The 12,281-nt window shown below is 47.1% G+C and overlaps 1 protein-coding gene across 1 annotated transcript in view; it reads right to left on the bottom strand.

Annotated features, from left to right (window-relative positions):
• The window catches only part of SLC6A11 (solute carrier family 6 member 11), a 125,439-nt gene that overhangs the window by 6,026 nt on the left and 107,132 nt on the right, over positions 1-12,281 (bottom strand). The window contains exons 9-12 of the mRNA XM_066350729.1: positions 7,450-7,562; positions 4,295-4,432; positions 1,477-1,579; positions 581-681 (exon numbers count right to left, since the gene is read on the bottom strand). Of these exons, the coding sequence (XP_066206826.1) occupies positions 581-681; positions 1,477-1,579; positions 4,295-4,432; positions 7,450-7,562 (455 nt within the window). The remainder of the gene's footprint in view (positions 1-580; positions 682-1,476; positions 1,580-4,294; positions 4,433-7,449; positions 7,563-12,281) is intronic.

Here is a 12,281-nt window from a genome sequence, read left to right on the forward strand (position 1 = left end):
TACTGGGACCTCACTGGGCAGTGACTCCCTGACCGCACCCAGGAGCCTCATTCCCAGCTTCTGCCTAGTCAGGAATTTTTATTTTTCCTAGCTACTTCTTAGGATTGGTTTCAAAGCATCTACAATGTTTTGTGAAGATGCTTTGAGATACTTCCGTTGCCAAGAAGAGCAATGGGTTGTGTTTTAATTAAACATCACTCACAAAGGCCTCTGACTCTATGGTCTGGTCTGAGGGCAGAGTGTGAGCCCCTACCTAACCCTCAGTTGTGCCGCTTTTGTAGTTAACAAAGCCAAATGTCACCGAAGTGATCCTGGGCCCCCGCAGAGTAGGGTCACAGCTGCCCACTTTGCAGATAGAATTCGAGGCTCTGAGAAGGGAGGTGACTTGCTTATAGTCACATAGCAAGCTGGTGGCAGAGCTGGGATCTCAGGGAGGCCCCTCCCTCACCAAGCCCAGAGACTGTCCCCATAAAACCAACCCAGGTGTCAGGATCACCCAGATGATGTCACCTCCTCAGTCCCAGCTGGGCTAGGTCTGAGGCTCTGGAGTAGAAAAGTGGATGGGTTGGTGGGCCCTTACCGCACAGATCCCGGGGGTCACAACCTTCCAGCACCATTTAATGAGTGACAATGGTCGGTAGCCAATCATGTCTTCGATATTATCATAGAAGCGGTTGCTTCCTGTCCAGAATAAAACAGACAGGCATACATACCCAAGAATTCTGTACATGACTCAGAGGGAAGGCTAGGAGTGTTTGCTTTCCGCAGCTGACAAGACACATTGTGGCAGGGACCTTATTCATTACTGCTTAAAACTACCAACATGTAGCATTTTGGGATGAACTATAGGAGGAGGGATTCTGGTCTGATACTGTGAAGACCCCTCCTGACTTTGGCAGGGAGGCCTAGGAAACAGTGATGAGAAGTTTCTGGGACAAAGGTAGAAAGTGGTTCCTGGGGAAGCAGGGCAAGGTGCTGACTTGCATGGAGGTGGGACTCAGGTCATGAAGGCCAGGGCCTGGCTGGGCTGCTAATGAGCGAGTAACCTGCAGGGGCATCTATTTCTGAGTCAAGTTCACAGTGGGAATGTCCATCATTATCAAACACAACTCATTCCAGGACTAGGAGGACCAGAAGGCAGGTAGTAGCTGAGAGCAAGGCACTCTGCTGCCTGCTTTGTCTACATTATCTCCTACTTAGAGACATAGTAATGAGGATGCCATTTTGCAGATGGAAAAACTGAGTTTCAGGGGCAAAATGACTGGCTCAAGGTCATAGTCCCTAGCTTGAAACCCCTCCCTGTATTGTGGGCATATAAGAGCAGGATGGCATGCCGACAGGTGGGAAGGGCCAAGGAGTCCCTAAGGAGGACGGAGAGAAGCTACAGAGAACCTGAGCCCACCCCAGCCCCAGGCACCTGTGTCCTGGACACTGATGTGGGCCTCTGCTGGGTGGGCAGGCTTGGCCTCTACTCACCGTATACCCAGCCAATGCAGACACACTCAAAGATGGCCACAAAGAGAAGGCACATCCCACTGGCAGCATAGGAGTCAAAGAGCTGGAAGATGTACATGCCACCCTGTGGGGCAGGAGGATGGACACACGGTCAGAGGGATAGACAGACACATAGGGAGGGAGGCCTTAGAAAGAGCCTCTGCTTTGCCCTGTGCCTACCATAAGCCCGAAGTCACTTCCACTAGGGCAGACTGTTCCTCCCCAGTCCCTAGAACACTGCACCCTCTGTACCTGGCACCCCAAAGACACTACCCTCTGGAAACTGCTGGGATTGTGATGGCCTTTCTTGTCTTTGCCCCCCAGTGCCATAAACAACACAGAAAACCAGTGGCTGGAGGTTGGGCAGTCTCAGCACTTCTCTCTGATGGCTCCAACAGCCTCCCCGCCGGCCTCCTACCTCCATCCCAGCCTCACCCTTTCCAAGCCTCATACCAGCTTTCACAGGGACCTTTCTAGTGTGCAGATCCAACCATGTTACTCCGCAGTTTAATACTACCCATTGGTTTCCTTGATGAAGCCTGACTGTCAGGACTGCCCTTCTCACTTGGCCTCATACCTCTTACCACCAGCCACCCTCAAGCTGCTCCCTCCTGGACACACTGAGGGACAGTCTCACCTCTGTGTCTTTGCTCATGCTATTAGCTTTCTCTTATAGCTTCCTTTAAAGCTCAGCTCAAATGCTACCTTCTCCAAGAAGCCCTCCCTGACAGCCTCTTTCTCTCTTTGGTTCTCCACAGCATGTTTGTATGAACTCAGAATTTATTTCCCCTGTAAGTGCAGACTGAATTGTGTAGAATGAGAGACTATGGAGGACAGAGTGTGACTGGCTTGTCTACAGCTGTATCCTCGGTTTGGCTTAGGGCCTGGCTCACAGTTAAGTGTGCAGTCAACCTTTCTGGATGTAGGAATGACATGGGCCAGCTCTGTAATATACAAATCTGTGATGACTAAGTTCAGTGGGAGGCTTGGGAGGTGTACACTCAGCTGGCCTATTACAAGGCAGGCACTACTGTTATCCCCAACGTTCATGTGGGGAAACTGAGGCACCGAGCAGTAAGAGCACTTGCTGAAGGTCATCCTACTAGCCAGTCACGGGGCTGAGAATTGAACCCAGGTGGCTATGCCTTTAACCATCCACTATACTGCCTCAGTGGAACGTAAGAAATTGGTGGCCTATTTTTTCCCTTGAGCTGAGCTTTAAATGTCTATAAATGAGGGAGAAGATCTTGCCAGCGATTACTGTGAAGGCTGAGGCTGACACAGCCTATTTGGCAATTTGAACTTCTCCTGTGAGGCTGCACAAAGATATTCCTTTATGGAGGCAGAAGGTTGGCATGTGAAGTCATGATCGCCAGCAGCCATGTGTTGGCTCCCTGCCACGCACTGGGGACTGCAAGGCACTCTTACACAGACCCGAGGCCACAGGTGGGGGGTGGGTATGAAGGCTCTGCGAGCTGGCGGTGCCCAGGGCCAGAGGCCCATGGAGATCTTCCACCTGCCTGCTCCAAGCCAGTGCTGCCCACGCCAAGGCCGGCTCTTGCCGTCTTGTCCTCATCAACCTCTTTTAACACTTCGGGTTACCCCCCCCCCCCATTTGTGTGTGACAAAAGACTCTACTTTATGTAATTAATCAGTACTTAATGAGGCCCTGCTCACAGCATCCCTGGGTCTCCCTGCCTGGGGAAAAGCGAGATGGAAATGAGAAGTGCACACCATTCATTTGCTCAAATGCTGATTATCACTCCCATTAATGTGACAATGACTGGGAACAGTAATAACACCAGTCACCTGGAAGCAAGTGCCCACCCCAGCCAGGCCTCGAGGACACAGAGCCAAGCAGAGCCTCTCTGTGGACCTCAGGGTCTGGTGGAAGAGACAGGTGAGCATCCGGGCTAAGCCTGGGACAAAGTGCCATGGGGAAGGAAAGCAGAGGCAGCTTCCAGGAGGTGGAGGCATTTGGCTAAGAAGTAGAAGACAAGGAGGTTCAATGGGCTGCCCTTAGTACCACAGCAGCTGCTTTGACTGTTTCTGAGTTCTCTCATTGTGTTTCCATGTTTCTTATAAACCTCTTCTTGTCTCTAGGCAACAGATTTCTTTTCTTTGCTTTTTAAATTAATTTTTTGAGCACAGGGAGAAAGATACGAATGTCATCTTTCCAAGGTACTTGAGAAAGTATTTGTTAGGCTGGCTGGCTGCAAGAAGGGGAGAGAACCATGACTTTATGAAGTAGTCTTAATTTGGGGGTCATGGGGAAACCTCCTCACCCACGGGCCCATCAAGGATGAGAAGACAGGCACATAGGAAGGTTGAAGCTAGAACACAGTGTCTGAAGATGCCACATATCATCACATGTATGTTCTCAGTGATGCTCCACAAAAATCTGCTTTAAACTTTAGCCTAATAATAGTAACTAGTTGAGGTGTCCGTAGTTGACATTGTCCCTTTCAGCCTGTTACTGTTAGGGGTGGTCCATGCATCCAGGATACCAGAGAATCCCAGAATTTCCCTCTGTGAGCTTTATTTCCCTCTGGTAATGGCAGTAGTGACCTTTAGCTGAGAATTTACACATGCAAGACATTGTGCTGGGGCTTAATGAGAACTTGCATGCAACCCTCACAACACCTCCCTGGGAAGATGGAAGAACTGAGGCACAGAGCAGGTCCTAGAACCTGGCCAGGGTCACACAGCTAGTCCATTTCAGACTGAGATACGACATTAGACCTGCCTAACCCAAAGCCCAGGCATCTCACTCTTGTGCTACACTGTCCCCATCACTCACCTCCGTTAACATCACGAGGCCCAGAAAATAGGAGACGACGGACAAGGCCAGGATAAGCAGCTCCCGCCGATAGCCCCTCCGGAAGACCTTGGGGTACATGTCCACCACGGCAGTCACAAGGCTTTCTACACACACAAACTGGGCAGGGTAGATAAAGTGGGGTGAAGCCCAAGAAAAAAGAGCATTATAGTGGCCCTGGCTGTAGCAAATATAGCAAGCCTAAACCCTAGTTATCCTATGCCCTGGGATGATCTTATTGCCACACTCTCATGGACAGGGGCCGAGGAACAAGAGCAGCAATCCCAGCACTTACGGGGCTCCAGCATGCCCATGGAACAGGTGAGGACACGAGGCTTGGAGAGGGGAAGCAACCTGCCCAAGGTCACTCAGTGGGGACATGGCAGAGTCGGGACCTAACCTGGGGTCTTTTGACTCTAAAGATGGTACTCATTCTCTCCCATGCTGCTTGTCTAGGACCTTGTTATGGGCCTTATTCTGGGGTCAATGACTTAACTGAGACACAGGCCCTGACTGAGAGGCAACACAGGAGTCCTGACAGCTGAGTGCTCTGTGGGCAGCAGGCTGTGGTCTGTCTCGATGGGTGGGATTTGCTCATTCTCCAGGACTTTGATAGTCCCCTACCCTTGGCTTCTGGTGCCCTTTGCTCTGCTGAGTGAAGGCAATCAGAGCTAAGCCAGTACCCAGCCCCTGTGTTGCCTTACATGAGTCTCTGAGCCTTGGCCAACTCAGACAATAGAGCTCAAGCCACTAAGCATCTGGATCTCACTATGCTGAGCAAGGCCAGGCACACTATCAGTTCCATTCCAACTGACCCATCAACACCAAGCCACCAAATCCTGACAACCCAATCAGCCCTCCCTGGGCTTCCCAGAACCGTGTGCAGCTCTCCTGCACGTGCCCCCACTTGTGCAGAACAGGCCTTCCCTCTTCACTGTGCCCAGGCCACACCCCTCACCCTCAGGGTCCTGTGCTTGCTTTTGTCTACCTTCTTATACTCATTTCCAGTGCACATAGGAGATCCCCAGAAAATGTTTGATAAGTAATAAAATAATAATGGCAAACATGTGGTGCTTGTTGTCTGCCAGTCTCTGTTAAAGCAGTCAACAGATGTTGACTTAATTAATCTCTATGTGGTGAGTACTATTACTATTCTTGTTTTGTAACTGAAGACACAGAAGCCTTAGGGTATAAGCAACTTGCCAAGATCACAGAGGTATTACACGATAGAGCCTAGATTTGAACCAGGCAATCTTGTTCCAGAGGCTGGGTTTTAACCACTGTGCTACACTGCCAGGAGAGAGAGAAGGAGAGTAGAGGAAAGGGTATTTTTGCTGGTCACTATGTGGGGCGCTTTCTGTCCCTGGAACCATCTCTTGGCCCCAAATTCTTTATAATTTATTCTACCTCCTCAGGAAAGGCATTTGTATCCTCATTGTGCAAATGGACTGTAGCACACAGAGGGGAAGTGACTGGTCCAGAGTGACACAACTGGCAAGAGTTGTGTGGCTGAGACTCAAACCCAGCCCTGACTCTAAAGCCCTGGCTCCTAGCTGCCAAGCTGCCCTATCTCTGTGCTCATCCAGGATTGAACCTACAGAGACATTAGAGCGTGTGGCCTACGACCTGGGTGCATGTCTCTGTAAGTTACTTGGCATCTCTGAGCCTCAGTTTCTTCATCTGCAAAATGAGGATAAGAAAAGAAGCCCCAGCCTATGTGGTTAATTGTGACAAAGAGCTAGGACATAGCCCAGGCACAAAGCAAGTACAGCATGCATAGGGGTGTGCATCTGCCCTCCATGGCAAACACAGTAAGTATCTCGGTCCAACTGCTGGCCAGGTTCAGCCCAGAAACTCACAGAGCCCAGGCCCTACTCCCACTTTCCTCTGCCCCGTTGGACCTGTCTCCCTCTCCTCTCCCTCTCCCTCTCCCTCTCCCTCTCCCTCTCCCTCTCCCAATCCCCCCCCCCCCACACACACACACACGCCCGTGTGCGTGCACAGGCACACGCGAGCTGAGACCCCTCCAGAGGCCTTCACTGCAGCAATGAAAAGAAAGATTGTCAGCCACAATGGAAGGGAAGATTATGAATGACAATGGAGGGAAGATTATCAGCAGAAACACCTGGTGCTTCAGCAGCTCGGCTTAGCAGTTTCTGAGAAACCATCCAGGGAAGAAATTGGACTTTGCTGGGTTGACAGACACGCCAGCCATAGGGCTTAGGTGCTAAAAGACTCGCACAAGGTCATGCGTGATGGCAGCACCTCACCAGAAGACCCCAGTCTGACAGCAGAGCTAAGGCTTTGGCTGGAGGACCCTCTCTGGGACTCTGAGAGGAACCAGCTGCGATGGAGCAGCAGGGCAAAGGGTGGATTTCTGGGAGTGATGACTGACTGAAGGCACAGGATTCTGGCTGAAAACCCAGGGAGAGGATTGGGAGGGCAGGCTGGAGGGAGTTTTACAGTGTGAGAGGATGTAAGTGCATGCATTTGTGTGAGATGAAGGGTAAATTGCTAGTTCTAACTATATACCCTCACCGAGGAAGGCAGGCTGCCAAGTAGAGGCTGGGTCTGAAAGAGCCCAATAGGAACTGAGAACGGAGGCAGGCAGGAGATGTGAGGGGACTGGGGGCTGGTGGTGGTACTGAGGACCCGTGCAGCTGCCTTGGTGATGTCATGGGGGCCTCAATACAGAGATGGAGGAAGAAAGAAGGTGCTGTTCTGTGTCCCTATGTCCTCCATGATTTGGTTGGGACAGGGACTAACATGCTAGGTGGGCCCTCAGATATCACTAACTATAGCCCACCTTCTGAGAATTTCTTCTGCTTTGTCAGGTGGTGCTGCTGGGCAGAAGTATTTACCAGTATGGAAGTATTTAACAGTATTTTAAAAAACTTGAACGGGAGTTGGGAATTTCAGGTAAGAAAAACAGTGTTTGGGGAAGACTTGGAGGGACCTGAGCAGCTATGTTTGGGGGTGATTATGGAGACCACGTAGGGGATAGACTGGTATGCTGGCAGGAAAGCAGGGTGGAGACAGTAGGCAGGACCTTGACAATCAGGACCAAGAGGTAGCGGCTAGGCCCTGAAGCCTCCCTGCCCTCCCAGTCTGGGCTACCCCTTCCGTCAGTACCTTACCTGGCTGTCCAGGCCCAGGAAGATGAGCATCATGAAGAACAAGGTGGCCCACAGTGGGGAGAGAGGCATCATGGTGACAGCCTTGGGGTAAGCGATAAAGGCCAGGCCAGGGCCTGGAGAGAAAGGAGAGAGAAAGGTGCGGGGTGGAGCTTAGTCTCTCGTTTAATTGTTATTTTAATCCGTCGTGTATTGAGTGTTTCCTTTGTGCCAGGTGCTATGCCTGATTCTCACTCAAGTCATTTATATCTCCCAGCCACCTTATGTGGTTGGTCCTACGATGATGCCCATTTTGCAGATGAGCTAGCAGAGGCATAGAGAGGTAAGCCAGGGTCTAAAAGGGTCAGGATTCAAACCCAGGTTGGTCTGACACACAGACCTTCCTCTGCAAAGATCTGTCTTTATTATTATCACCAGGGCCAGAGGGGTTCAGGTCCATCCCAGAGATTCCTATTTGGCCAGTCCGTGGTGAGGCAGGGATCAGGGACTCAATGATTCCAGTGCAGGTAGTTAGGAGTCCAGGCTTGGACAAATACTGATCTACCCAGGCTGCCTCTTCTTTCGGGTTCCTCCCCTTATCTCCTCAGTCCACATTCACCTCTTCTGGCTGCTCCAAATAGAAGGCTTGGTTTAGATGTCCTCAGGTAAGCTTTATTAATGTCAGGGAGAGCTACCTAGTGTTCTAGTCCTGTAGCACAGTGGTCAAGGGCACAAGCTCTGCAACCAGATGGCCGGGATCAAATCCTTCTTTACTGTGAGCTACATCTCAGTTGAAAAAAATGCGGATCACGAAGTCCTACCTAATGAGGTGGTTTTGGGAAGTCAGTGAGACAATGCAAAATATGGAAAGCACTTAAAAAAGTGTATGCTAAATAAACATTAGCTCTGTTCTTTTAACTTTAAAAGCAGCCTTATTAAAAGTACAATTTACCTACAGTAAGCACTCATTTTAAGTGTACAGTTCAATGAATTTTGAAAAGAGTATACACCCAGATAAGCATACTGCAGTCAAAATAACATTTCCATCATCCGCCTGGGCCCCTCTGCAATCTTTTTACCCTCCTTCCCCATCTTTGCTCTGAGCAACCATTGGTCTTTTTCCTTTTTTTTTTTTTTCCACCTAAGAGAAGCTTTATGACAAGTTTATATTTAACTTTATAAAAATTGACAAACTAATTTCTTTTTTTTTCAAGTGAGAGGAAGAGAGATAAAGAGACAGACTCCCACATACTCCCCAACCAGGATCCACCTGACAACACCTGTTTGAGGCCGATGCTCCAATCAACCAAGCTATCCTCAGAGCCTGGGGCTGACTCTCGAACCATTGAGCCACTGGCTTTGAGAGAAGAGAGAGAGAAGGGGGAGTAGGAGGGGGACAAAAGCAAATGGTCACTTTTTACGTGCCCTGACCAGGGATCAAACCCAGGACTTCCACGTGCCAGGTCAACACTCTATCCACTGAACCAAATGGACAGGGTGCAAACTAATTTCTAAAGTAGTTGTGCCATTTTACATTCCTACAAGCAATGTTTGAGTTCCAGTGGCTCCACATCTTTGTCAACACTTGATATTATTTTTAAAATTTTGTCATTATAGTGGGTGTGAAGTGTTATCTAGCATCATACTTTTAATCTGTATTTCCTTGATGACTATGTGAAGTATTTTCACATATCTTTATTTTCCATTCATTTATCTTCTTTTATGAAAGGCCTGTTGAATCTTTGTCCATTTTTTAAAAATATGGGATGTCTCCTTTTTAGACTTGTGAAAATTCTTTGTATATTTGAGATATAAATCCTTTATCAGAGAAGTGTTAACAGATATATTTTCTTGGTCTGAAGCTTGCCTTTTAATTTTCTTAATGATACCTTGTGAAGAGCATTTAAAAATTTCCAATTGTTTGTTGCTAGCATATAAAAAATATAATCACCCTCCCTGGCCGGTTGGCTCAGTGGTAGAGTGTCGGCCTGGCGTGCAGAAGTCCTGGGTTCGATTCCCGGCCAGGGCACACAGGAGCAGCGCCCATCTGCTTCTCCACCCCTCCCCCTCTCCTTCCTCTCTGTCTCTCTCTTCCCCTCCCACAGTCGAGGCTCCATTGGAGCAAAAATGGCCCGGGCGCTGGGGATGGCTCCTTGGCCTCTGCCCCAGGCGCTAGAGTGGCTCTGGTCGCAACAGAGCGATGCCCCAGAGGGGCAGAGCATCGCCCCCTGGTGGGCAGAGCGTCGCCCCCTGGTGGGCGTGCTGGGTGGATCCCGGTCAGGCGCATGCGGGAGTCTGTCTGACTGTCTCTCCCCGTTTCTAGCTTCAGAAAAATTAAAAAAACAAAACAAAATGGTCCGTGGCCCAAAAAAGATTGGGGACCACTGGGTTAGAGCATCTTCCCCACATGCCAAGGTTGCAGGTTTGATCTTAGGTCAGGACACATATACATACAAAAATCAACCAATGAATGCATAAATAAGTAAAACAGCAAGTTGATGTTTCTCACTTTCTCTCTCCCCTCCTTCCTCTCTCTCTCTCTTTCCCTTCTTCTCTTTCTCTAAAATAAATGAATAAATAAAAATAGCATTGGCCAATAGCTCAGTTGGTTAAAGAGTCATCTGGAAACACAAATGTTGTGGGTTAGATTCCCGGTCAGGGCACATACAGGAACACATCTATGTCTCTTTCTCTCTCTCTTTACCTCTCTAAAATCAATAAATAAAAAATAAAAATAAACAAAAAATATATAATCAATTTTTGTTTATTGTCCTTTTATCCTGTGATATAAATTCACTTACTAATTTTTTTCTGTAGATTTCCTGGGATTGTCTATGTGGTCAATCATGTTTATAAATAAAGACAGTTTTTACTTTTTCTTTCTAATCTTAATGCTTTTAGTTTATTTTCTTGCCTTATTGCATTCTCTAGGATCTCCTGTACTAACATGGAACAGAAGAGGAAGTAATATACATGCTTGTTTTGTTTCTGATTTTAGGAGAAAGCATTCAATAATTAATTGTCAGAATATTAACACTGGTACAATACTATTAATTAAGCTATAGATTAGCAAGGTCTGAGTATCTAATACATAACATGGTAAGTATAACTGATAATATTGTATCATATAATTGAAATTTGTTAAGAGAGTAGACTTAAATGTTCTCACCCCCAACCAAAGACAGATAGGTAAGGTGATGTATACTTTAAATATCCTACTATGGCCCTGGCTAGTTGGCTCAGCAGTAGAGCATTGGCTCAGTGTGTGGAAGTCCTGGGTTCGATTCCCAGCCAGGGCACACAGGAGAAGTGCTTATCTGCTTCTCCACCCCCTTTCCCCTCTCTTTCCTATCTCTCTCTTCCCCTCCCGCAGCCAAGGCTCCATTGGAGACAAGTTGGCCCAGGCGCTGAGGATGGCTCCATGGCCTCCGCTTCAGGTGCTAGAATGGCTCCAATTGCAGCAGAGCAATGCCCCAGAGGGGCCGAGAATTGCCCCTGCCCCCTGGTGGGCATGCCGGGTGAATCCCGGTCAGGCGCATGCGGGAGTCTGTCTGCCAGCCCCCTCCCCCGCCGCTTCTCACTTGGAAAAAAAAAAAAAGCTAAAAACAAAACAAATATATATCCTACTATTTTATCTGTTAATTATGGCAATAAAACTGAAAAATAAAATAATATTACTAAATTTTTATTTTTTTTATTTTTAAAAAAAATCATGAGTGGGTGTTAAATTTTGTCAAAGGCTTTTTCAACATCTATGAAGATAATCTTGTGACTTTTTTGTTTGATCTATTAATATGGTATATGATATTAATGGGTTTCCTAGCATTAAACCAACCTTGCATTATTCCTGGACTAAATTTTACCTCGAAATGGTACACTACTTTCTTAAAGTGATTTTCCACTCAATTTGTTAACATTTTACTTAGTATTTTCATATCATTATGCATGAGTAATATTGGTCTGCAGTTTTCTTTCTTTGTATTGTCTTTACCTGGTTGTAGGCATCGATATTATACATGTAAGGAGTTAGGGAGATTTTTTTCCTTTCCAATGCTCTGAAATAATTTATAGTGATTTACTAGAATTCCTCTGTGGAATCATCTGGGCCTGGTGTGTTTATTTTCCAGGGTATCCTCAATAACTTTGTCTGTTTATTCTATAGAAACTGGCCTGTTTAAGTTTTCCAAATCAAATGGGGTCAATTTTGGCAATCTGTATTTCCCTAGGAAAATGTTCATTTTATCTAGGTTTTCAAATTCATGTGCACAGAGAATTGCAAAATAGTCTTATGATTTCTAAAAATTTCTTCTGCTTCAATAATTACTTCATTTGTCAGTTATTATTTTGTTATTTGTGTGTTCTCCCTTTTTTTTTTTTTTTGGATCACCTGGTAATTTGCCTATTTTAATTTTTGAAAACTCAGAGTTTCATTAACTAGATCTACTGTTTCTCTATTCTCTACTTCATTAATTTCTGCTTTACTCTTTATTAATTCCTTCCTTCTGCTTTCTTTTGGATCACTCTTGTTATTTTTGTGTTTAACAGTGGACTTAATTTTATCATTCTTTTATTTTGTATTGATAAATGTGTTTACTACAGTTTTCTCTTTAAAAATGTTCTTAGGGCTTTGTTTTTTTGGGTTTTTTTTTTTCTTTATTTTTAAAAAAATTTTCTGAAGCTGGAAACGGGGAGAGACAGTCAGACTCCTGCATGCGCCCGACCGGGATCCACCCGGCACGTCAACCAGGGGCGATGCTCTGCCCACCAGGAGGCGATGCTCTGCCCCTCCGGGGAGTCGCTCTGCTGCGACCAGAGCCACTCTAGTGCCTGGGGCAGAGGCCAAGGAGCCATCCCCA

The sequence above is a fragment of the Saccopteryx leptura genome, chromosome 10 (assembly GCF_036850995.1).
Source record: "Saccopteryx leptura isolate mSacLep1 chromosome 10, mSacLep1_pri_phased_curated, whole genome shotgun sequence".
NCBI lineage: Eukaryota > Metazoa > Chordata > Mammalia > Chiroptera > Emballonuridae > Saccopteryx > Saccopteryx leptura.